The sequence below is a fragment of the Mesoplodon bidens genome, assembly GCF_964165515.1.
Source record: "Mesoplodon bidens genome assembly, chromosome: 9".
Classification (NCBI taxonomy): Eukaryota; Metazoa; Chordata; class Mammalia; order Artiodactyla; family Ziphiidae; genus Mesoplodon; species Mesoplodon bidens.
Genome location: NC_138166.1, coordinates 105,802,640 through 105,825,430, shown reverse-complemented (window position 1 = coordinate 105,825,430; position 22,791 = coordinate 105,802,640). Strand labels below are relative to the sequence as shown.

At 61.7% G+C, this 22,791-nt stretch overlaps 1 protein-coding gene across 4 annotated transcripts in view; it reads right to left on the bottom strand.

The window, feature by feature from the left end:
• Positions 1 to 9,321: 9,321 nt before the first annotated feature.
• The window catches only part of DNAJB6 (DnaJ heat shock protein family (Hsp40) member B6), a 58,483-nt gene continuing 45,013 nt past the window's right edge, over positions 9,322 to 22,791 (bottom strand). For 2 of the 4 annotated variants that reach the window (XM_081244593.1, XM_081244594.1), the window contains exons 9-10: positions 13,647 to 13,862; positions 9,322 to 9,536 (exon numbers count right to left, since the gene is read on the bottom strand). In XM_081244593.1, the coding sequence (XP_081100719.1) occupies positions 9,454 to 9,536; positions 13,647 to 13,862 (299 nt within the window). In that variant the 3' untranslated portion in view covers positions 9,322 to 9,453. The remainder of the gene's footprint in view (positions 9,537 to 13,646; positions 13,863 to 22,791) is intronic. The other 2 variants (XM_081244595.1, XM_081244596.1) reach the window with 2 other exon arrangements.

The window sequence follows — 22,791 nt, the reverse complement described above, 5'->3', positions numbered from 1 at the left end:
AAAAGTTTAAGGATGACTGATTTACTTTACCATGTGTGCCTGTGTGCACGTGTGTGCAGGTATGCGTGTGTGTGTGCAGGCGTGTGCAGGTGCATGTGGGAGGGGGCGGAGGTGGGGCTCCTGCCCACAGTCCTGTTTTCCTTTATGGAGTCGCCCTCCTGTGGCCACAGAAAATATTGCGCCATAAAAGGCCATCTTGCCACGCGGACCTTTCTCCTTGAAGACCCTGGATAAGGAAAAATTCCCTCCAAACTGCACAGACACACGGGAATCTTCAGAAAATATTTGATGTGGGTTTTTTACGTTGAGATGCTGAAGTGCTACATCACAGAAACCGCATCCTAAGCTGAATCTCCCAGAGCAGTACCCGCAGGCGATGGATGGATGGACAGATGGATGGATGGACGGATGGATGGATGGACTGATGTATGGATGGGGCCACGGTGTGACCCAGGCTGTGGTGGCCACGCCCCCAGCTCCCGCCTGGGCTCCTCCCAGCATGTCTGAGCCTCAGGCATCCTCCTCGTCTTACAGGACGCCAACCCCTGCACTGGAGCCACCCTAGCCCGCAAGACCAGGTCCTTAGCTAGATGGACGGCATCTGCAAAGACCTAATTTCCTCACAGGCTCCGGGCTGGGACGTGGACCCCCTTGCCAGGACGTGGGGTCTCCGGGAGTTGGGCGGCGGGGCCGGGCAATCAGCTGTGGCCATGGGCCGCAGGATGCTCGTGGCCTGACTGGTCCCGTGCCCGGGCTGCTCTGCCCGGGGGTCGTCCTCGGTACGGCCCCACATCCCAGTTCTCCCTCTGGACTCCTCTCCTGTGCAAGCGTCCTCCAGGCCTGCTCGGCGCCGCTCGAGGGTGGACGAGACGGTGGGGCGAGGGCACCTCTAGCAGCATCCAGGAAGGACGGCCGAGCAGAGGGGGCAGGACCCGCCCCTGGAGCCAGGGGAGAGCTGCCAGGAGACAGGTGAACCTGTCAGGTGAGAAGTGATCCCTGTCAAGTGACAAATGATCTGTCAAGTGACAGGTGGCAACTTCAAGGCTGCCAGAAGACACAGATGGCGCCAGTGCTGAAGCAGCGGCCATTTCCTGCAAGAGCGAGTGGGCACCTGGGAAGTCACCCTGTCGCCGCTCCCCTCCATCCCCAGACCTGGTTCCTGCTGCTTCCATGGCCCAAACTCAGGCCTGAGCTCAAAGGACCTGCTCTGACGTTGGGAGGGGCTTTCATGGGGCAAGCCTGCCCTGCCCACCATGGGCGGACGTGGTCCTCAGGGCAGGCCCATCGCTGGCCCATCGACAGGGAGCCTGAAGCAGGCGGCATCAGTCAGCCCGGCGCCCTCTCCTCCGGCCGGCCGTGTTCAGGCCAGGCCTGCTCTGCTGGGCTCAGTGCCAAGGCCAGACTCTGCTTGTCGTGGAAGCTGCACCGACCTGGCTCCTCCACCCCACTGCTCCCCGTCCTACTTGGCCCAGACCCTCCTTCCCACGAGTTCTCCTCACCGGGACCATCTGCCCGCCTCCACACACCGACACCCCCCGGCAGCAGATGCCCCTCCACGGAGCTCCTCTTGCACTGCCTGAGCCCCCTGCCAGGATGGGGCCTGAGAAGGCAGGACCGGGGGTGACTCCTCCTGCCTGTGCACAGTGTATGTGGTCCCACCTGCAGGGCAGGCTGCAGCTCATACAGCTGTGCCCCCAACAAGCCTGCACACACCAGACGCATGACTGGTATGCCCTGGATGGATGATGGATGATGGGTGGATGGATGGATGATGGATGGATGATGGAAGGTAGACGGATGGATGGATGATGGATGGATGGAAGATGGATGGATGGATGATGGGTGGATGGATGGATGATGGGGGTGGGTGGGTGGACCAATCACCATTGGTGGCCTCTCCTCCACGACCAACAGCCGTGGTAATCTGGAAGGAGCTGGTGGCAGAAGCCGGCCCAGGAAGGAAGAAGAGTAGCCTTGGGCCTGGCCTCTGCTGGTCACTGGAAGTTAGGCCTGCAATCCCTCCCACCTGGGCTACTCGGGGTCACGGGAGAGGTCGTGCTGTCTTCCCATCCCATCCGTTCAGCCCTGTAAGCTTTTCCCAAAGGATTTTAACATCTCAGGGCCCTGACAACAAATGGACTTCCCTCTCACAGCACAGCACCCCAGCCCTCTGCGGTGTCTGCAGGGGGCCACGGTGCCCTCCTGAGGAAGGCAGTCCACAGGCCAGAGCTTCCTGCGGCATCTCTGCCTCAGTCTCTGTCTCTGTCACTCTCACACACACACACACACACACACACCAGGCCTAGCCCAGCACCCCAGGGTTACTCTGAGTCCTGGGATGACCCTTGGTTAAATGCACATACCCCTCACAATCACCCAGAGCGCCCTGGGATGTGGCTTCAATGGACAAAACACAGGAAAGATATCTGAGACTAAAAAGAGAAAGTAACTGGTCCCCTTGGGTGTCCGAGGAGGAAGTCAGAAAACAAGCGTTATTCTGAGGACTGAAAAATAGGGAAAAGACACCGCACTTATCAGGCCTTTTCTGTACAAACTGCACTTCAGGGTCCCAGAGTGGGCTCGGGAAAATCCGCCTTCACAGAATTCCAGCTGAGAACACAGAGAGAGACCGTGGTGGATACTCAGAGGCAAAAGGAGAGGATGTCCAGGCTGTGAAGGGAGGATCTGGACCAGACAGACCGACAGGCGCCATGTGCTCCGTCCGTTCAAATATACACTGCACGTGATGAAGACTTCTCATCGTAAAAGGTAAGAATGCAGAGTTAGGCAACATACCCACAAAGGAGGAGGTGGTCCTGAGTGAAGCATCGTTTTAAAACATCATAAAAATCATTTTGAAAGTGCCTGGGAGTTTGGTGGCACTGGGGAATTACTGTTAATTTTCTGAGGCTGTGCAAAGAGTGATATTTTTGGAGACGCGTATGACGTATTTAAGAACAAAGTGTTTGATTTACTTTAAAATGGTCTGCAAATCACACACCCACACACGACTGTCAAATCTAGCTACTTTTCTGTAGGAAAATCTCCCTACTACCAAGTTAAAAAAGTAAAAGCCGAATAGAACTCAGGATGCTCAGCTCCCTGGCAACTGGTACGTGAGGCGCCTGGAACCAAGCACACACGCCCGACAGCCTGGCAAAGTTAGTCCTGAGCCCTTTTCACCCTCAAAGCACCTGAGTTGGGTTGATAAAGCCCAGGCCGTCTATCCGGGCATCACCCATTGGGGAGGCTCAGTGGGCGGCATCAGAGGCAGGGCAGGTGGCTCAAGACCCCCAGGACCACTCCCACCAGGAAGGGAACCGTAAAGAGATGACGATGCTTCGGGGAGGCTGTCTCCCCAGCCACCCTGAAGACAGGCGAGTTGGCCCAGCTTTGCACGAAACACCTCTGGCCTTGGCTGAGCATGACCAGGTAGGTCGGGGCATAAACCTCACGTCAAACAGACATAGCTCAGAGCCCACCTCTCCTCTCTCTGGGGACATCAGGGACCATACTTGACATCCTGGAGCCTGTGGTCTCCTTTGTAAAAGGACAGGGACACAGCCAGGCGCCTGACGGCCAGGAGTCCAGAGCACCTGGGTGTCCCATCCCGGGGGCATCGCAGTGCCAGCCCTGGGAAGCCACACGCTCCCCCTCTGGGCAGGCGGACCCTGACCTGGGTTCAAGGGAGAACAAGGAAAGAGGCAGGGGGGCCTGGTGAGTGCCGCCCCAGGGACGGGCAGTGTTTCGGCGGCCTGGCCGGTGGACTGAGGGGCTCACCGCTTCCCGCAGCCCTGCCCTCTCCTGCCAGGGTTTCTGCTAGGCCTGCCTCCACTCCAGACCCAGACGCCTGGCCGACACCCACGCACATCAGCTTTCTCAGGAACGGGCAGATTCATCGTCCTGGTCACCCAGGGCCACCCAGTCACTGTTTAAACGGCTACTTGGCCAGAGAAACAATAATTTCTAAGCCACAAAACTGAATTCTGTTTGTCCACTAAGAATGAATGCTGTTGATCAAGCGAAACCTATGAAAACCCCAGAGACAGAGGCAAGGAATCCGCTGATTCAGCAGCTGCCGACAGGCCCTGATAAGCGGCATCCGCCGCCCCGCGTCGGGGAGCCACGTCGGGGAGCCGCAGCGGCGAGGGCCGCGCCAGGCGGGGGGCACGCGGCGCCGGCGTCTCCTCCAGACCCAGCCCAGCGCCCGGCACCCGCCAGCCATCCACACCGGCTGCTGGAAACGCGGCCTCACCCGTCAACCTGCCCCCGCCGCAGGGCTCGGCTCAGAGTTGCTGGACCCGCTTGTCGATGACGCCACGTCTTCCTGGGGAAGAAGCGGGGAATTCGGATGAAACAAACACTGAGCCATTTTCTGACAAATATTCACGGCGTTGGCTCAATCTGAGAAGCTGGGCGCCCTCCCGGCAGTGGGGTCCGAGGCAGCGGCCTGGTCCAGGCGCCGAGCTGGACTATCCCTCTGCCCTCACGTTGCCTCTACCAAGAATGGGTCTCTAGTTGGGCTGGGGGCCTCGGCCCTGGGCGGTAACCATGCCTGCTGAGACCTTAACACCCACCCCAGGGCCTGTCCCGCAGCCACCCAACACTGGGGCGCCTTTGGTGTCCACACCCATCACTCCCACCCCAGGCAGACTCAGCTGAGAGCCAGGTGGATGCAGCAGGTGTGGGGAGGGGCCCGGGTGGCCCAGGCACGGGCAAGACTGAGCGGAAAACCCAGGGGCGCCTCCGAGGGGGGTCAGTGGCCACGGGGCCCGTGCGAGCTGCAGGAGGCAGGGAGGCGGGCCCAGGAAGGGGCCTGGTGCCACACGTCCACCCAGAGCCACCTGGCTGCGGGCCCGGGACGCCCTCCCCGCCCCGCCCCGCCGTTTTCAGCAGCTCCAGGTGGGCAGCGGGAAGTCGGGGGCCTGCCGTGAGGACCGCCCGCAACTGGGAGGCAGCGGCCCCGGGCAGGCCCTGAGCCACAGCGGCAGGGAAGGCTCTGCCGGCTGCGCCCAGGCAGGAGCCCCGTGTCTCCGGCTCCTGCCAAGCCTCGGGCTCGCTTGGTGCCCGAGACGCTCCATGGGCCCGTCCACTCCTGCTGCCCCCCGACCCACAGACAGCAAAACAGCCCTGCCATGCACCGAGCGGGGCGGGAGCTGACACAGCACACGGCTCGCCAGAGGACGGGACGTTTCCCGAAGGGTTGGACCCTCTGCTGCTTATACATCAGGGCGCAGGCTGGATGCGGCACAGCGGCAGCGACCCAAGTGTCCACCCCTCCGGGGACCGTGGTCACCCACCACGGAATGTGATTCAGCCGAGAAATCTGGGTGGTTTTTTTTTTGCGGTACGCGGGCCTCTCACTGTTGTGGCCTCTCCCGTCGCGGAGCACAGGCTTCAGACGCGCAGGCTCAGCGGCCATGGCTCACGCGCCCAGCCGCTTCGCGGTATGTGGGATCCTCCCGGACCGGGGCACGAACCCGTGTCCCCTGCATCGGCAGGCGGACTCCCAACCACTGCGCCACCAGGGAAGCCCCCAGCCGAGAAATCTGATGCCCACGGCAACGTGGATGCTGGGCGAGACAAGCCAGTCACAGGAGGACGAACCCTGTGTGACCCCACTCACACGAGGTCCTGGAGTCACCGAATCAGAGACAGAAAGAAGGACCCGGGCGGGCAGCGGGGACAGGAGTCATGTTGCACGGGGACACAGTTTGGGAAGATTAGATCAAGTGCTGGAAATGATGGTGGTGTTGTTGTTAGAACAGTGTGACTGTGCTGAATGCCCCTGAGCTGTACAATGAAAAATGTTTAAAATGGTCCATTTTATGTTCTCTGTATTTCACCAGGACTAAAAAACATGGCATCTTCAGCAGCTCATAGCAGAGCTGTGGACAGGCGGTAACGGGGCCACGGCAGCCTCCCGTGACTTTGCTCCTCCAAAGGCTGGGACCCCGGGCGCCCCCTCCTCAGCCTCTTCATTCGTTCACTTCTTCAAAATACGCATATTCAGCAGCCTCCCTGCAAAGCACTGGGCTGGACGCTGGTGGCTGGGGAGAGTCCCCGGGCCAGGCCCCCCCCCGCCCCGCCGTCTCCGCGATAAAGGCAGGGCTGTCGTGGTCTCCAGTTGTCGGCCAAGGCCGGTGAGGGGGAGGCCAGCGGGTCCCGTGCATCTTCTGCACGCTCCAGGCTTCAACCCAAGCGGGAGCGGCTCCCGGGGGTGGGGGAAGAGTCCCAAGGGACACCCCCTCTCTGTAGGGGCGAAAGGCCTCTGGGCAGGCCCTGCGGGGCGGGGGCCGGCAGCCCGGACTTCTGCGTGGGACACGGGCCCCTGCTCTCAACCCGGGGTGACACGCCTGCGGCGTCCCCGAAGCTCATGGCAGTCACCTGGCTGAGAACACTGGCCGCCTCCCCTGGACAGCCCGCAATCCCGCGGGTCTGTCCCCAGGTCCCAGGCCAGGCAAGCACAGCGGGCTCTGCGGGGGCCCAGCGGGAGGCGGGCCCCGGGGAAACCTGCCCCCGAGCGAGCCGGGCTCTTCCCTGAGGTGGCTGGGCGCCGAGCACCAGGTGGACCGTCCTTGGGCCGAGGGAGCAGCCGCAGGGTGAGGGAGGGACCCCCCAGAGGGCAGCACGATGACAAGAAAACACCGCACTCTCCAGAACCCGGTCTCGTCTCTGCGCACCAGGCGGGGGAAGGGCCCATCCACCAGCAGGACCAAGCGGGCCGCCACCTGCCCTCCTGGGCAGACACAGCTCCGCAGCCGCCCTTGCCTCCTGCCCACCTGGAGCCACGGCCGTCCGCGGGGCTGCCCTGCCCGGCCCTTCCCGACCCCCGGCACCCGCGTCCCGCGGCCGGGCCTCCGTCAGCTCAGCGGTGCCGTCTGCTCTTCTGTCCGCGAGGAGGGGGGCGCACCGCCTCTCACGCGTCACCTCCGGTGTGGTGTTCAGAGCTGCCCGGCTGCTCAGTGCCGGATGGAGGGGGCGATGTGGCAGGGCCAGAGCCACAGGCCCAGCGGTCCTCGTCCACTCTGGCCCCACGCCATCCTCAGGTTCCCAGGACGACACCTGTGAGGACCAGAGGGCGCTGCACACAGGGGTGCGCCCGGAGGGGTCCTCCAAGTGGGCAACTGCAGACCAAACGACCCGAAAGGATGGCCTCTGCGTGGCAGACTCAGATGGCGAGGAAGGAGGGAGGGGCAGTTTCTGCTCCTAGTGGTGCAGAAGCTCCGCGGAGGCAACCAGGGTGACCAGGACCTCCGGCGTGAGCAGAGCCGTGACCTGGATTCCGAGCCCGGTGAATCCTAGGTCTCCCTACTGTCAAACAACCTTCAAAATAAAACCTCATTTTGGCAAAAGTGAAAGAAAAAAAAATCAGGCGTGATTATTAATGTTATATGGCCCACTTTTTGAAGGCCCCAAACAAGAGTCTGGAAGAGTTTCCCTGTGGATGTTTCCACAGCATTTTCCTGGTTCAATGCTGCCCCATCAGACTGGGGACGGGACACGGCAGGTCCTATGAAAGCGTATGCATTTCAAACTGAATGTTTCTTACGTGAGCTTTGCAGCCCTTAACCCTCCTAACACAGGGGAAGAGGTGGCTCCAGCCCCACAAGCTCTGTGCCCACCCCTGGGCTGGTTTCGTTCTGCCCCCCTCCCTCCCCTCTCCTCTGAAGCGGGACCCACCTGTGGGCCTGCCCTCCAGGGGCCTCCCTTCTTCACTCAGGAGCGGCCTGCAGCAGGGTTGTGTGAAGATGGACGTGGGGTCCCCAGCAGCTTGATGACCACCGGGGCTCTGCCCCATGGCACGGACACTGTGTCTGTCCTAACCTGGGGGACCGGCCTTGAGGACCTGAAACCTTCCTCGCGTCGGGCCAGCCCTCCCCCTGGGTGCCCACAGCAGGGAAGCTCTGGGCTGAGAGCAGCTGAGGAGAACCACGTCAGGGCGTCGTGCGTGGTGATCCCCACTCGGAGAGGCTCCAAGTCCTAGGAGTGAGCCTCCTTCACGGCCCCGGGACGTGACCACTGTCCTCGGCCAAGACAGAGTGTGGAGGAATGGCCGGCTCATCTCCGTGCTTCCCATGGTGTCAGCAAGGCCGCTGGTTTCATACATGGTACATTCAGTGGCAACGTCATCTTTAAAACAACATCTCCACCCTACAGTAAATGCATCTCAGAACCGACTTCTGCCCTTCTGCCCCCAGAACATCACTTGATCTCTCATAACTGAAATGACAGAGAAGAGCCGCTTTTCTTTTTAATTACTAACAACTGACGTTTATAAACGATGGCAGGTGCGTGTTAGTCAGTAACGCTCACAGTTTATTCATGTGGGCAGCGCTTCAAACCCGTTACGCTTTCATGGTTACATTGTCCACACTAAGCATCAAACACCAGTTCACTCTTCACCCAGGAGTCCGCACCACCTTCCACCACAACCAGGTACATGGAGCAAACTGCACAGTCACCAGAGAACCACACGTGTCACACTCGCTCCCGGCGCCCAAGCCCGCGGCTCGGCCATGAAAGCTGTGCCCCCAGGGCCCGGGCTCCCAACACTGCCGGGTGAAAGCTGCTGGCGTTTGAAAATCCCATCCAAGCTTTTCACGATGCCCTCGGTGCCCGGGGGCAAAGGGCAAGGGGACTCAGGCGGGTGCGGGATAGAGAGGAGGGGCCCTGACGGCGGGCGGGGAGGGGGTTGGGGGCCTCGATCCTGCGGAGGAGTCGCTGCAGGAAGCTGGGAGAGCCCGGCCCAAGGGAAGCGCTTCTTTTGAAGGAGCCGGTGCTGGAGCCCGTACCCAGCTCCGCGCCTGTGCTCAGGACCTCACGAGCTGCACGTGGGAGGGGCTCGTCTGCTTCCCCCCAGCCTGAGCCTAAGCTGAGAGCCAGAGGCGCTACTACTGAACAGAAGTTTGTAGACTCCTGTGTCCCTGCCAAAACAACTACGGACCCAAGGAAAGACAGGCTATTCGAGAAGATGAGAAGTAAAACCATAAACGTGAGGGGGCTCCACACCTCGAGCGGCCAGGTCACCGTGAAGGCCTGGCTCCCCCGAAACTGAAGAGAAGGTCACCCGGGGTCAGGAGTCACCTTTACGTCGCCCTGTGCTTCACTTGAGTCTAGATTCACACACTCAGCGGAGGAGCGAAGGTCGTGCCGCAAGCATGCACGCGCCGTCGGGAGCCCCACACGGCCAAAGCTGCAAGCATCTCCGCAGGTGTGCGCCAGGCAAGCAGGGGTGGCCTCAGCCGCCCGGGGGGGTGCGCGGGCGCAGAGCTGGAGCAGCAGGGACGGTCCGGCGGCTCCGCGTTCCCGCCCCCCGGGCCCTGACCGGTGCGCCCCCAGCGTCCCCAGCGCCGAGCAGGTGCGGTCTCAGGGCGGTGGAGAAGCAGGTACGGCACCTAGCGCGTGTGTGCAGCCCCTCGGCCGGCCGCCCGCTGCTCCACCGCGGCCCGTCTATGGGCGGCCCTTGGTCGACTTCTTCTTCTTCGACTCTTCTCTCTGCTTCTGCTTCTTCCTCTTGCCACCTTCTTTAAATCCTAAGGAAACAGGCGTGTGAAACACTGCAGAGGAGCAGCTGTGGCCCCACCAAGAGGCAAACGTGTCTCTAGATATCCCCCCGTTAAAACCAACCAACCTCGCGATAGTTATGTGTCCTCACTCCTATCTGCTCCATATCTAAGGCTCAACAAAAACACGGACGGACTTCAAACTTGGCGATGTAAAGCTCTAACGTGATCCAACCAGCATCCCAGCCCCGCGGGCCCGCCCATCATCTGTCCCCACGACCCAGCCCCAGGTCACCTGGAGACAAGGCAGGGCAGGCTCCGCCTCAGGGGATGGGCCTCCCCGGGGCCCCCTCTGCAGGGAGAAGCCCAGTTGTTACAGGGTCCGGGGCTCAACCAATGCCCCACGCCAACCTTTTCCCCTGTGCCGTGTGCTTACCCGAAGCCGGGGGAGAAAGAGGCGGGTGTGACCTGCTCACCCTCCTGAGATTTTGTGCAAAGAGCCAGAAGAGCTCCGGGTTATTTCTGCAAAAACAGCTCAGGACCTTGTGCTGCGTTAGTCCACACACATGTGGGCAGAGTGGGATGCTGAATTTGGTAACAAAGGATCGTTCTGAACAGTCAGCCTAGAACCAGGCCGGGGTCACTGCAGGCCTGTGACCTAATGCACGTGGGCCCCTAAGCCTGCTGGGAAGAGCACATAAAAGCATCCTCGAGACTTTAATTTATGAGGCAGGTGCCATTTTAGAACACAATCTCTTTCCAGACGGAACCCAGACCCAGTCTGTTCACGACACGCATGTGTCCACACAGAACCACCCCTGGGAGGGCCAGGCCCGGGGGTCAGTTAGGTGGGTGCCGACAGCCAACCGGGACCTGATCACGATGCCCGCTGCAGGGCGGTGGGGAAGCTGAGGACACACATGTGCCTCCAACAGGACGAGGCTGCCGGGGCTTCCCGGCCTCACCACCGACTCAGACGCCCCTGGAATCTGCTCGCAGAGGGTGGAGGCTGGAGGCTGGTCCCCAGGGCTCTGCGGCCTGTGTCCTGCCTGCCCTCCCATCAGCACAGCCGTCCAGGTCACGTGCTGTACGGAAGTGGCCCTGACACGGGGGCCGCGGCAGGGGCCCTGGAGGTCCTCACGCCCAGCGTCCTCTTGCCTGACTCAGCTACCTGCATGATAAGCCAAAAGGAAGGAAAAGAAACACCCGCTAACCCACCGCCAACGCACAGCAGCCCCGTCCCTGTGACCAGGCTGCTCCGGCCAAAGTCGCTCCTCTCAGTTGTCCCTTCCACACTCGACCACGTCGACAGACCGACGGGGCCACGGGCCCCGGCCCCGTCTCCACTCATGAATCCCCTAAGCCAGAAGGGGTCCCGGGCACACACCGGGCAGAGCTAGGAAGTTAAAGGATCAATGTTATCCTTTCATTTGTGAATTTCTTTTTCACGCTGAATAATTTTAATTTTCCTTTTTCACAGTTACACATTCTCGGTAGACCTCCGGCGTGTGTGGAACCCGTCAATGAGAAACACTAAACCTTTATCCACATCTCGCCGTCTAATTTACGGGCTCCAAGAGGCGTGCGATGTGTCCTCTGAAATAAAGCCAGGGCGGTCACCCCGTCTCACAGCAGGTTCACAACACAGTGAATGCCGGTAAGGCGGCACCGTCGGGCTGAACACAGAACCGCCCCCCGCAGACGGGCCGAGGCTCCCCTAGCCGCACCCTGACCCTGAACCACAGGGGCCGCACCGTCAACACGGGAGATCCTCCCAGGAGCCATCAAGCCCATGTTCTGCGGCCTGAGCGCATCGCAAGCGAGAGCTCATTTTCAGCCTAAAATCATCAGAACCCGCCAGGCCACTGCCCACCCCGCCAGCCCTGGGGGCACTTAGCCCGGCGATTGCTCAAATGGCTGAAGCACCAAGTGGGGGCACTGGACACTTTGTAGGGAACCAAGCCCTTCACCACATGCTTCTAAGAAAGCTGCCCGCAATGTGAAAGCCTGGCAGGAAGTCACCGCGGGAGCCTCCAGACCACGCGGAGCGTGCCCGCTGGAGGGGCAGGCAGGGCGGGGCAGGACAGGGGCAGCAGAGCGGCCCGGCGGGTGCCCATCACTCTGCTCCCTGGAGGCCCTGACCCGCTGGGCACCTAGCTTTGCCCTGTTACCCCAGCAGCCTTTTCCACTGTCCCGGTTTTGGAGTCTTCCTCCGGAGTAGCTCTATCGTCTCTCAATAAGAAGTCAAACGAGCTCACTACAGTCATGTAAAAAGCATATCTTTAATTCTTTGGTGATTCACTCTGACACTCTTTTGAAGGCCTCGTAGTTTGATTTGAAAGAAGGAAACAAACCACAAAATAAAAAAAAGAGGTGTGCTCCGCAGCGCCCAGCACCTGCTGGGCCGAGCCCTGGCCGCCCGCCATCGCTGTGGAACACGGGCAGGAAGCACTCAGCAAAAGCACAAGGCCACTGCTCATCCTTGTGTGTAAGCATGTGCGGGGTTCGTAAGTCAACGGTTTCCCCACCTGGAAACACCACCTGGGAGGGACCTAATGGTAAAAACTGACAAAGCGCAAGATTTCACCAAGAATTATTTTCTGATGATTCCCCAGCAGTGGCTACTCTCCTTCCGTCCACAGCCCTCGTCTCTGGCGCTCAGAGGCAGCACGGGCCTCACTGTGACCCCAGGTCCACTTCCTGTTCAGGAAGCCAGCTAGATGTCTAAACAAGGCTCCTCCAGGCAGGCCTGAGCCCACACACCTCACCCTTGGGAACTGGGATATTCCCACCCAGTTTAGACACCCAGGTTTACGGTGACCTTCCAACCAAAGGGACAGCCCGTAAAGTCCCTGTTCAAATCGTATTTGTTCAGGGAAACTGCATCCACAACCCTGCGCCTCGCCAAGTCCAGCCAACGAGCGGTCAGGACCAGGAGATGACGATAAATCTGGGGAAAACATCCACACGCCCATTCAAGGCAGAACGAGTTTGTTCTGAATTCACACAGCCCTTCCAATCACCTCTATTTTTCTTTCAATTACCCAGGAAGAGGCTAACACTCCCAAATGGCCCATCTTCCTTGGGTGGCACTGCTCCCTGGCAGCCGGTGCCAAGTCCACACGGTCCCGCGGGGCTCTGCACCTGGCTGGGAACCCAGGACACCGGCCTTCCGGTGGGTGGATGGGTCAAATCCCTGTCCTCCTCAAGACCCACACACACCCCCGGCTCCACATAAAAAGGGCCAGAAGGGGACTGGAGGGACAGAGCTCCCCGCAGAACGTTCTGGGAGAAGAAAGGGACGGACCTCATCCTCATCCGTTCAGTTCCCTGCGCAGACCATGCTCTCGTGCCCTAGGTTCACAGAATTAACCTCACGACGTACACAGAGACACCACCCTGAAACAAGGGACCAAGGATCCATCTCTTCCTCCACACAACCTGCTGTGGTCAACCTGGCGACTTCCAGTGCTGAGAACCAAGACGGGCACAAACGCTTCAAACTGATGAGTAATTCAAACTAGATTTTCATCGGTCTTTAGACTCAGCCAGGGTCCACGTGCATGCACAGCCATGCTGTCAGAAGTAATCCAGAACTTTCTACAGGGAACACACTTCAAAGACCCATCTGGGCTCTCTAAGAAATTACAGGTCAAGAAGCTGGAAGAGGGCAGAGCGGGGTCTGGAGAAAGGGGGTCACAAAACCTCAGTGCATCCAGAGGTGGGACACCTCCCCTGGGGTAAGGGTGGGTCAGCACCCATCCACCTGACCACAGGACCCCTGGGGGCGGGTGTCAGGTTCTGCCTGTAACTCAACAGCAGTCAACAGCAAGGCAGGGAGGCATGGCTGAAGCCGCAGGGCCCCCAGGAGAGGCTGGGCAGGCGGCCGCTCTGCGGGACCAGACCCCCAGCATGAAGCTGAAAGTTACACAAAGGGGCTCAGCTGCTGCCCACAACAACACACGGCATGCCGTGGTGGGAGACCGGCACCCCGCTTTAGTGTGGGCTCCACGCGGCCTCCCCGCACCCGCCCGTCCGTCCGTCAGGCCAGGACGCAGCAACACAGGTGCCATCTCGGTCCTCGGGGGCCCCGGGAGGCAGCCCCGCGGGGAGGCTCCGCGGCGGACCCCCCGTGCACACCTGCGGGGAACGCGGCAGGGGGCTCCCAGCTGCTGCCGGCCCGGTGCCGGCCTGGCTGGTCCTCGTCCTCACCCGGGGGGTGGGGTGCGTGTTTGGGCACAGAGGCTGGCCGGTGGGACTTCAGAGGGCGGGCACTGGTGCTGGCGGGCTGGCCGGGCAGCGCGTGCTGGCCTCGTCGCCGGCACTCCTCCGCGAAGGCGTCCTCGTCGGCCACACCTGAAAGCACAGGACGGAGACGGGCATGAGCCGCGCGGCGGGAGGTCCTGGTGCCGGAGGAGGAGGCCCTTATCGAGCCCGGCCTCAACCGGATCTTCCGAGAGAGAACGGAAGAAACCAAAGTAGCGCGGAAATCCAGTGACAGCGGCAGCTTCTCACCCCGCCCCCAGGGGGCCGGCAGTGAGTCCCGATCTGAAAGCAAACCCGCCCTTCAAGAGGGAGGGCGGGGCTCCCGGGGCAAAGTCACCCTCAGAACATAGGCACAAGGGTGTCACCCCGGGGAGTGGGCTCCGGGCCAGCCATCCGTCTCTCTCTCAGGCGGCTGTAATGCCAGGACCTGCACAGACCTGCGGTGATGGAGGCGGCGGCCACCCTGCTTCCCGCCCGCTCGTGCCACAGGGCGGCTCCGAGCTCTGGGCCGGGGACCCGCACGCACGGTCACCTGTCACCAGAGGCACAGCCAAGAACATTTCTCATTGCTCTCCAGGTTGTGTTTCTCTTGGTCTTTTCAAAAACAGAAGTTTTGCACATTAGGTGGATACTAGCAATAAAATTAAAAAACGAATGGTAACAGTCACCGAATAACTTCAAATTTCATTCTCTGGGGGGTTTTCATCAGCAGTCACACGGGGGCTTGGCGGGGCCTAAGGGAAAGGCTGTCAGAAACCCGGTAACAACGCAGGACACAACGCGTCTGACGGGAACAGTGACACCAGGCAGTAGCCTTCTTGTGCCTCAACAACTCTGCTCCCTGGAGGGTGGGTAGGCCCGTCACACAAACCACGACATCCAGGGCACACACCGCTGAGCCCCAAGCAGGTGACAGCCACCGTGATCCGAGGCGCTCACCCACTCGAGCTCTTCCCCAGGCAGACCCTCCCTCCATCGCTGCCGGCCCCCACCACCCCGCCAACACGGAGGACGACGGGCCTGCAGAGACGCTCCCTGTAACAAAGAACTGCTCTCTCAGGGAGGTGCGCGATTACAATCATTTCCGCACCATTACACGACCCAGAGCGCCAAGTTCAGTACTGGGTACAGGCGTGGGGCCTCCCCTCCATTTCCTCCAGACGCCTGAGCTCAAGTACTGGCCCGGACCAGCTCTCACCCCACCCCCGCTCACTGCACCCCTGCTCACCGCACCCCGCTCACCGCACCCCCGCTCACCCCACCCGAGCTCACCCCACCCGAGCTCACCGCACCCCCGCTCACTGCACCCCCATTCACCCCACCCGAGCTCATCCCACCCGAGCTCACCGCACCCCACTCACCCCACCCGAGCTCACCGCACCCCCGCTCACCCAACCCGAGCTCAACGCACCCGCGCTCACCACACCCGAGCTCACCGCACCCCCACTCACCCCACCCGAGCTCACCGCACCCCCGGCTCACCGCACCCCGCTCACCACACCCCTGGCTCACCCCACCCGAGCTCACCCCACCCGAGCTCACCGCACCCCCGCTCACCGCACCCCGCTCACCGCACCCCCGCTCACCCAACCCGAGCTCACCGCACCCCCGGCTCACCGCACCCCGCTCACCACACCCCTGGCTCACCCCACCCGAGCTCACCCCACCCGAGCTCACCGCACCCCCGGCTCACCGCACCCCGCTCACCACACCCCTGGCTCACCCCACCCGAGCTCACCCAACCCGAGCTCACCGCACCCCCGCTCACCGCACCCCCACTCATCCCACCCGAGCTCACCCCACCCCCGCTCACCCCATCCGAGCTCAACGCACCCCCGCTCACCGCACCCGAGCTCACCGCACCCCCACTCACCCCACCCGAGCTCACCGCACCCCCGGCTCACCACACCCCGCTCACCACACACCCGGCTCACCGCACCCGAGCTCACCCCACCCGAGCTCACCGAACCCCCGCTCGCCGCACTCGAGTTCATCGCTCACCCCACCCACAGTCACCCACGCCGGCCCCACCCCACCCCCGCACTCACGGCGCCCCCACTCCGCAGAGGATACCTCCTCTGACACCGCCAAGAAGTATGGTGACCCCGGGCGTGCATTTTAAGGCTCTCCACGCCCTACAGGGCCTCTGACATTCCCAGCACGGGCTTGGCAGGGCGCCCTGGGCTCATAGTCTCTCCCAACAGCACATCCCCTCCCTCCAAGGGACACATCCCCTCCCTCCAAGGGACGTGCGCGAGCCGCTTGTGCCGCCAGCTATCCAAGCGCTCTCCGAGAGAGCACCTGGCAGTCGGCGCACGTGGCCTTGACCACCGTCACACCAGATGCCACCGCTAGCAGTCCCCTGGGGACCTATGGCCACCGTCACGGCGGCTTCTCAGAGTCGAGCAGACCACTGAGCTGAGGAAGCAGGCCCTGGGCACGGCCGTCACATCTGCTCCCCGTCCCTCGAGCAGGGGCGGCCAGGTGCCCGCCGAGGGGCGTCGTCAGGCACCGACTGGACGCAGGCCTCACTGGAGGGCAGAGCGCCCCCAGAACACGCCCGTCTGAAGGAGGAACGTGCGCGAGCGAGGGTCCCGGGGCAGGGCCAGGGCTGGGAGCACTCAGGGCCATTCCACCCCCCGGGGGCTCTGCGGGGTCCAGACACAGGTATGACTCCCAAATCCACAAAGCCCTCCCAGGGGAGGGGGCCCTACGGAACTGTGGCTAATAAACCACCACCATGGCGACTTGACCTCAGGATCTGCACTGGACGTGGCAGGCGGGGCAGCATGGGCAGCCCCAGCATGGCCACAGGGTCTTGCAGGCTCGCAGCCCCTGTGGTCAGGGAGCTTGGCACCCAGCAGCCCAGCCACAGGCTCGGCTTGTGGCCTGGGGAGGCGGCGGCGGCCTGGGCAGGCCTCTGGGGTGAGCAGCCGGCCCCTCCCCGGCTCCAGACGCAACCGCACCCGGTGGCTTTGATGTGACCTTAAGGATAACACGTCGCCCACAGGTGTAGCCTGAGCATCCCAGGTACTGGACAACACACATCACCGTGTTCACTCTGAGTGGCTGCGTGACCGTGACGGGCCTGGACGTGGCAGGGGTGGGCGTCCCAGGAGGTCCGGGCACCCCGGGGGCCGGCCCGCCGCTACGTTACTCACCTCAGGTCAGCTCAAACCCACTGGGTCCCTGTCGGCCGCTCAGAAGAGGTGGTGCTCCCCCTGCCCCATTCCGCTCAGGGAAACCCCACCTGCAGGACCGCACGGCCGTGGGCACAGACGACACTTACCTGCCAGGCCGGGCGCGGGAGGCCCGGTGAGCGGACAGCGCCGGCTGTGTCCCGCGCACGCACGGCCGCCTGCCCTGCTCCCTGACCGTCTTCAGTGGCGCCAGCGCACAGGCCGGGAGGCTCCCGCAGGACCCGCCTCCGCCCGGCGTGCCCCCTCAGCCGTGCTGTCACCCCGGGCCCCGGCTGCACACACCAGCCCGTCCCTAGCCCCCGGCCACCCCAGCTCTCAGGGCCGCTGGGCACGCTCTGTGCCTGCCGTCTGGTTAGAGGATGAGACGGTCACTAAGACGTCACTCCTGGCGTTCCGGAACAAATCCCAGCACACAGCACAGAACACACTCCAGGCCTTCAGGATCTGGTGACTTTCCCGAAGACCGGGACCCGCTGTGGGCGAAGGTGGGGACACTCTTGGGTCCTGGGGACCCCCTCCCCCAGCAGCCGTGCCTCTGCCTTCTCCCCGCCCGCCCTGGGCACGGCCGGCTCTGGCGAGGGGCTCGCACTGACCTGGTCGGCCCCCTGCACCCTCCTCCCAGGCAAATCCTGGCGCCCTCCCACTTCCGGCCTCGCCTCTGTGAAGCCGCCTGAGAGCCCAGCCGTACCGTCTCTGGACCAGGGACTGTCCAGGGGTGGACGCAGGGGCCACAGCTGAGAGCTGGACTCTCGGGCTTGGGCTCCGAGGCGAGCCCTTCAGAAGCTGCGATGGACACACAGCTGGGCGCCTCACTGCTGCACGAGCCGGCCCTGGTAGACACCGTCACCTCTGTGCCCCAGGCCCGCCTCCAACATCATGAGCCCCAGAGGCCCTGGGTCTGGAGCAGGGTGGTCAAGCCACACCCCACAAGGTCCCCATAAAGCTCTTCCATGTCTCAAGTACCGGGAAAAGGATTTGGGGGAAAGAAATAAAGGTGGATGTTGAGAAGCTTATCTGAGTGTTTCCGCTGGACACTTTCTGGAAGGAATCCCTCGACGTGTTCATTCAAGCGCTCATTCTGAACCCACCGCACTACACGGAGAGTAACAGTAGGCACTGACGGACTGACACAAGAGGCGGCCACCACACCCACAAGTGCAGTCAGCTGTGGGCGACACGGGACCCCCTTGTCTGAGAAGACGGCCCGCTGCTGCTGCTGCTCTGAATAAGGGCCATCCGCACAGTCAACTCGCGCCACTTCACGTGTCCAAGACGGTGCCTGCCCTGCAGGGGCCTGGCCTCACTGCACACAAGGGGGAGTGAGCGGACCCGTGCTGCTCGCTGTGTCCCACGGCTCCTGAGCAAGAGAGACGAGAAGCCGAAGGGCACAGGAGGCTCGGCAGACGTGCGGCGTGCAAAGGAAAGTGGGCAGCCCCAGAGGGCAGGGAGGAGGCCGTCCTGCCCCGACGCCAGCGCCCCCGTTTTCCCCGGGCCCAGCTGACGTCTCAGAACCGACACAGGCCTCTATCGCGTCTCCCCACACGGCAGCCCAGCTCGCCCCAGGAGCTGCCCTAACTGTTCCAGGATACAGATGGCAGAGATCTGGAAACGGCCCCCAGCGACTGTCGTGTGCACCCCGAAGCCAGGCCCTGGAGACGCCCCTAGGACAGGTTTGTCCAGGGCAGAGGTGGCTCTGCCTTCAGGACAGGCGGGGCCGGGGGACGCCAGTGCCCCGCCCTCCCCCGCCCAGCACCTGGGTGGAGGGGGAGCCCCTCTCCCGGAAGGCAGGCGTCTCAAGGGGACGTGAGAGGCCCCGGGAAAAGCAGCACCGGGAGCTCCAGAGGCAGACGCGGTAAGAGCCGATGCCTGGGCAAGGGCTCCGCAGAGGCCTTGCTGGCAGCCTCTCCCGCATCCGCTCTGACGGCTCCAGTGCGTCCCAGTCTGTTCCAGGGCTTCCCCGTCGTGCCGCCTGGGGCTCCTCGTTCTCACAGCGTCCCTCACGCCCCGAGTCCTCCCACAAGACCCGCCCCAGCTCCAAGGGCTTCGTCCATCCATCCCGCGTCGGGGAGGCCCAGGGGGCTGGACCACGTGACCCACGACAAGGAACCACCAGGCCTCTCCCTGAAGGCAGAGTGGAGCCCAGGATCTCCCACCCCTGCAGGTGTGGGCGTGGGGAGGGCCGAGCAGGCCTGTGCCACACTCTGCCCTCAGGCCCCCTTCCTCCCCAGCCCCCAGCAAGGCACCCTCGGCTGTGGGACATAACCGCTGAAGCAGCAGAGACACCTCGGGCCTCGAGGGCGTGGCAGGGAGGCCGGGCCTCGGGCGAGGGGGTCCTGGATGCGGAGAGGGAAGAGGCGGCCCCGTCCTCTGAGGCCCAGCTGCCCTGGCTGAGCATGTGGGGCCCTGATTTCAGACGGCAGGAGGGAGGGACTCACGCCACCGACCCAGCTCCATCCCAGGTTCAGAGGATGGGCTGTGAGTCCAGCTGCGTGAGGAGACACCGTCGCCCCTAAGCCCCGTCGCCACAACAACTCCTGAGCCTGTGGTTCCTGACGCGGAGAGGAAGGTTCCCGGATGGTGTCTAGCACGGTGGACGCTGCCCGGGAGGCCCACAGAGGCTCTCCTCGGCGAGACACTCTGCCCTAAAGACAGGATCCCTCTGACACCCAGACGACAGCCCAGGTGCCTCCACCACCCGCTCCAGAAAACGCCTGCAGCCAAAGCTCCTCCCCTTTAAAGAAGGAGCCTTGGGCTCTGCGATGCTCAGTTGCTAAACCCAGCATCGGCCAGCACCCACTTTCAGGGAGGGGCGGGGGGCTTAGCACTCACTGGACCCCTGGTGCCTCCAGACCCCCCCAGGCCCCATGTGGATGGTGGAATGGGCGTCCCAGGGCTGGCTGTTCTCTGAAAAACCTTCTCCAAAAAAAGCGCACTGCCCACCAAGGGTCATGGGACACAAAGTGCCACCACAGGCCCCCCTCATGAGAAGAGAAGGCCCCCACGCAGGCCACCCGCACCCGCCCTCAGAGATCCACGTGGTGCCTCTTGGTACAACCTGAACTTCCAAGAGTTACCACCAAGAAGTGATGACCGCCACTCCCATCCCACCCCCCACTCCCAACATCACGCTTTCTGAAAGCCAACCACATTCTGGGTTTCTTTCTACAGCCTCTTCCAAAATTTCCATACGTTTCTGTTAACTGCTGAAACATTCCTCTTCTACGGAAACTCACTAATTGTTTCAGCAATTTACTATATAAAGGCGAAACACATTACTTGAAGAAAAATAAATAAGTCACATCCACTCTTACAACCCAAACAATTTACTGTTTTGGCATAATTTCTGCTAACCTTTTCCTCTGCAGAAATTAGCTATTAACGCACATGAATTAACTAAAGTTTACGTGGGATACAATTCAAGCATCCTTTTCATTTGGGAAACAGAAAACATCCTGCCTTGTAGCACCAAGTTAGATGAAATTTCAAAACAAAGCACAACCTGCCAGTGCCCCTGGGGCAAAGCTCCCTGCAGTCACAGAGGAACTATGAGCGGAATGTTCCAGCCGCTGTCCCACGGGCACAACCACCAAGCCAAGTGCTCCACTTTGTTCCCCAAATGGAGTCCAAATATGCAGTAGGAATCTGGCTGATAACATGCAAATGAAAGCAAACGTCCTTATATAAAAACAGAATCCCTTGTTTCCAAATACGTACAGTCCAACAGGCCTCGGGTGTGGCTGCTGTTTTCTTTCTTTGAGGGGTCGGGGCAGGGGTTAATCCCATACTTCTTCCTATCGTGCATACCACTGACACACACGTAGATGACTCAGACACCCAAAAATGCATCGCTGGCCCAAGAGAGGATTCAAATATTTAGGGCCTGATAAGTGCCTGGCACATGTGATGCTGGCTTGCTCTCAGGGACTCAGTGCTGGACACACGCAAACAGAAAACCATGACTCGATGAGGCCCACGCAGATCAACGGCCCGAGGACGCAGAGACAAAAGCAGGGGCAGAGGGGAGGAACAGCAGGCGAGCCGTTCCCAGGATGGGGAGGAAAGCTCGGGAGGCGGCACAGACCACGCTGTGACTTGGGTGCAGCAGCGCAGGCGTCAAGGATGGGACAGGAGGCAGGAAGCGCGGGCCACGGCCAAGTCGAAAGCACCTCGCAGGCGATTCTAGGCAGGGAGCGACTTAATTTTCGCTGCCAGATAGCGGGCAGGCGACACGGTGGCGATGCATTAGACAGACCATCAGGCGGACCGAGAAGGCAGTCACGTGAAGGGGGACCGAGTCAGGAGGGGCCCAGGCTCTGGCAGGAGGGGGGCGGTGGTGCTGGCTGCAGCTGTGCGGACACGGGAGGAACGCGGACCGAGGGTAAAGGTCAAGGAGACGCCAGCAGGGACTCTCCTGTCCGAGCCCCTCTGAACTCAAGTCCTGCACAGAATCCACACCAAGGGTCCAAAGCTCCCGTGAAGGGCCGGTGGGGTCGGCCTCCCCACCAGCACCATGGCTTAGAGCGTCCTTTGTGTTAATATCACAGAGGGTGGAGCCCCTTAACCTGCCCTGAGGCATCCGCCAGCCCCGCGTGGGTTAAGACACCACCCATCACTCATGTGTCTGTGGAGACAGCTGCGGGGCAGGGCAGTTCAGCAACCTGCTCCTCGGAGGGGAGTTCCTGAGGCACCACGGACCCCGGGATGGAGGGCATGGCCGGCCGGGCTCAGGCGGATGGGGCCCCGCACTCACCCGGAAAGCAGGGGTGTCACAGCTCTGGCCAACAGTGCCTGGAGCTCGGATCTCAGCACCACACACCCCCGGGGGTTGTACGCTTGGAGAACAATCACGACACGGAAACCCAGGGAGGCAGGCAGCAGCACAGCCAGCCTCCGCCCCCCACCCCCCCACACCGGCCTCCCGACCCCAGCACGTCACTCTGCTCAGGAGCCGCCAAGCCCCAGGCACAAGGGGGAGCGGCAGAGGGAGGAGGAACCCAGCAGGCCACACCCGCAGAGCCCCAGGCCCACACTCCTCCAGTGGAGAGCCCTGTCTCTGGGGCCACGTGCCCGCTTGGCTGAAAAAGGCCCCGAGAGCAGCAGGGTAAGGGTCAGAGCCTACGGAGGGGAAGGAGGGACGAGGGCTGTGTGCTGTCGGGGGCACTCCTACCACCCGCTCCGTAAAGGACAAAGTAATGCTCTGATGCCCTGGGCACCCGCGGGACATAGGCCGGCCCTGAGGGGCAAGCCACCAGGCTTTCCTGCTCAGTCCTCACTCAGGCTACAGGGACTGGACCGTGCAGCTGAAGCACGACTTCCATCAAGATGACCGAAGGGGCTTCCCTGGTGGCGCAGTGGTTAGGAATCCGCCTGCCGATGCAGGGGACACAGGTTCGAGCCCTGGTCCGGGAAGATCCCGCATGCCGCAGAGCAACTAAGCCCGTGCACCACAACTACCCAAGCCCATGCGCCTAGAGCCCATGCTCCACAGCAAGAGAAGCCGCTGCAATGAGGAGCCCGCGCACCGCAACAGAGACCCAACGCAGCCAAAAAAACAATGACCCAAGGCTGTCGTAATAAATAATAACTGAAATAAATCATCAAAAAGAATAAACATTCTAATTTGGGTAGGGTCTTATATTCACAAAATCTTATTTTCCTAAAGACACAGTTTAATCCACATAAAAATCTCAAGTGATTCTAGTTTCTTCTCAATATTGACATCCGTTAAAGACTTATTAAAAAACCATATTACGTAGACTAAGCGGCCATGTGCCATGAACTCGCAGTTGTTTCATCAAAGCACTCCACCAGCAGAAACC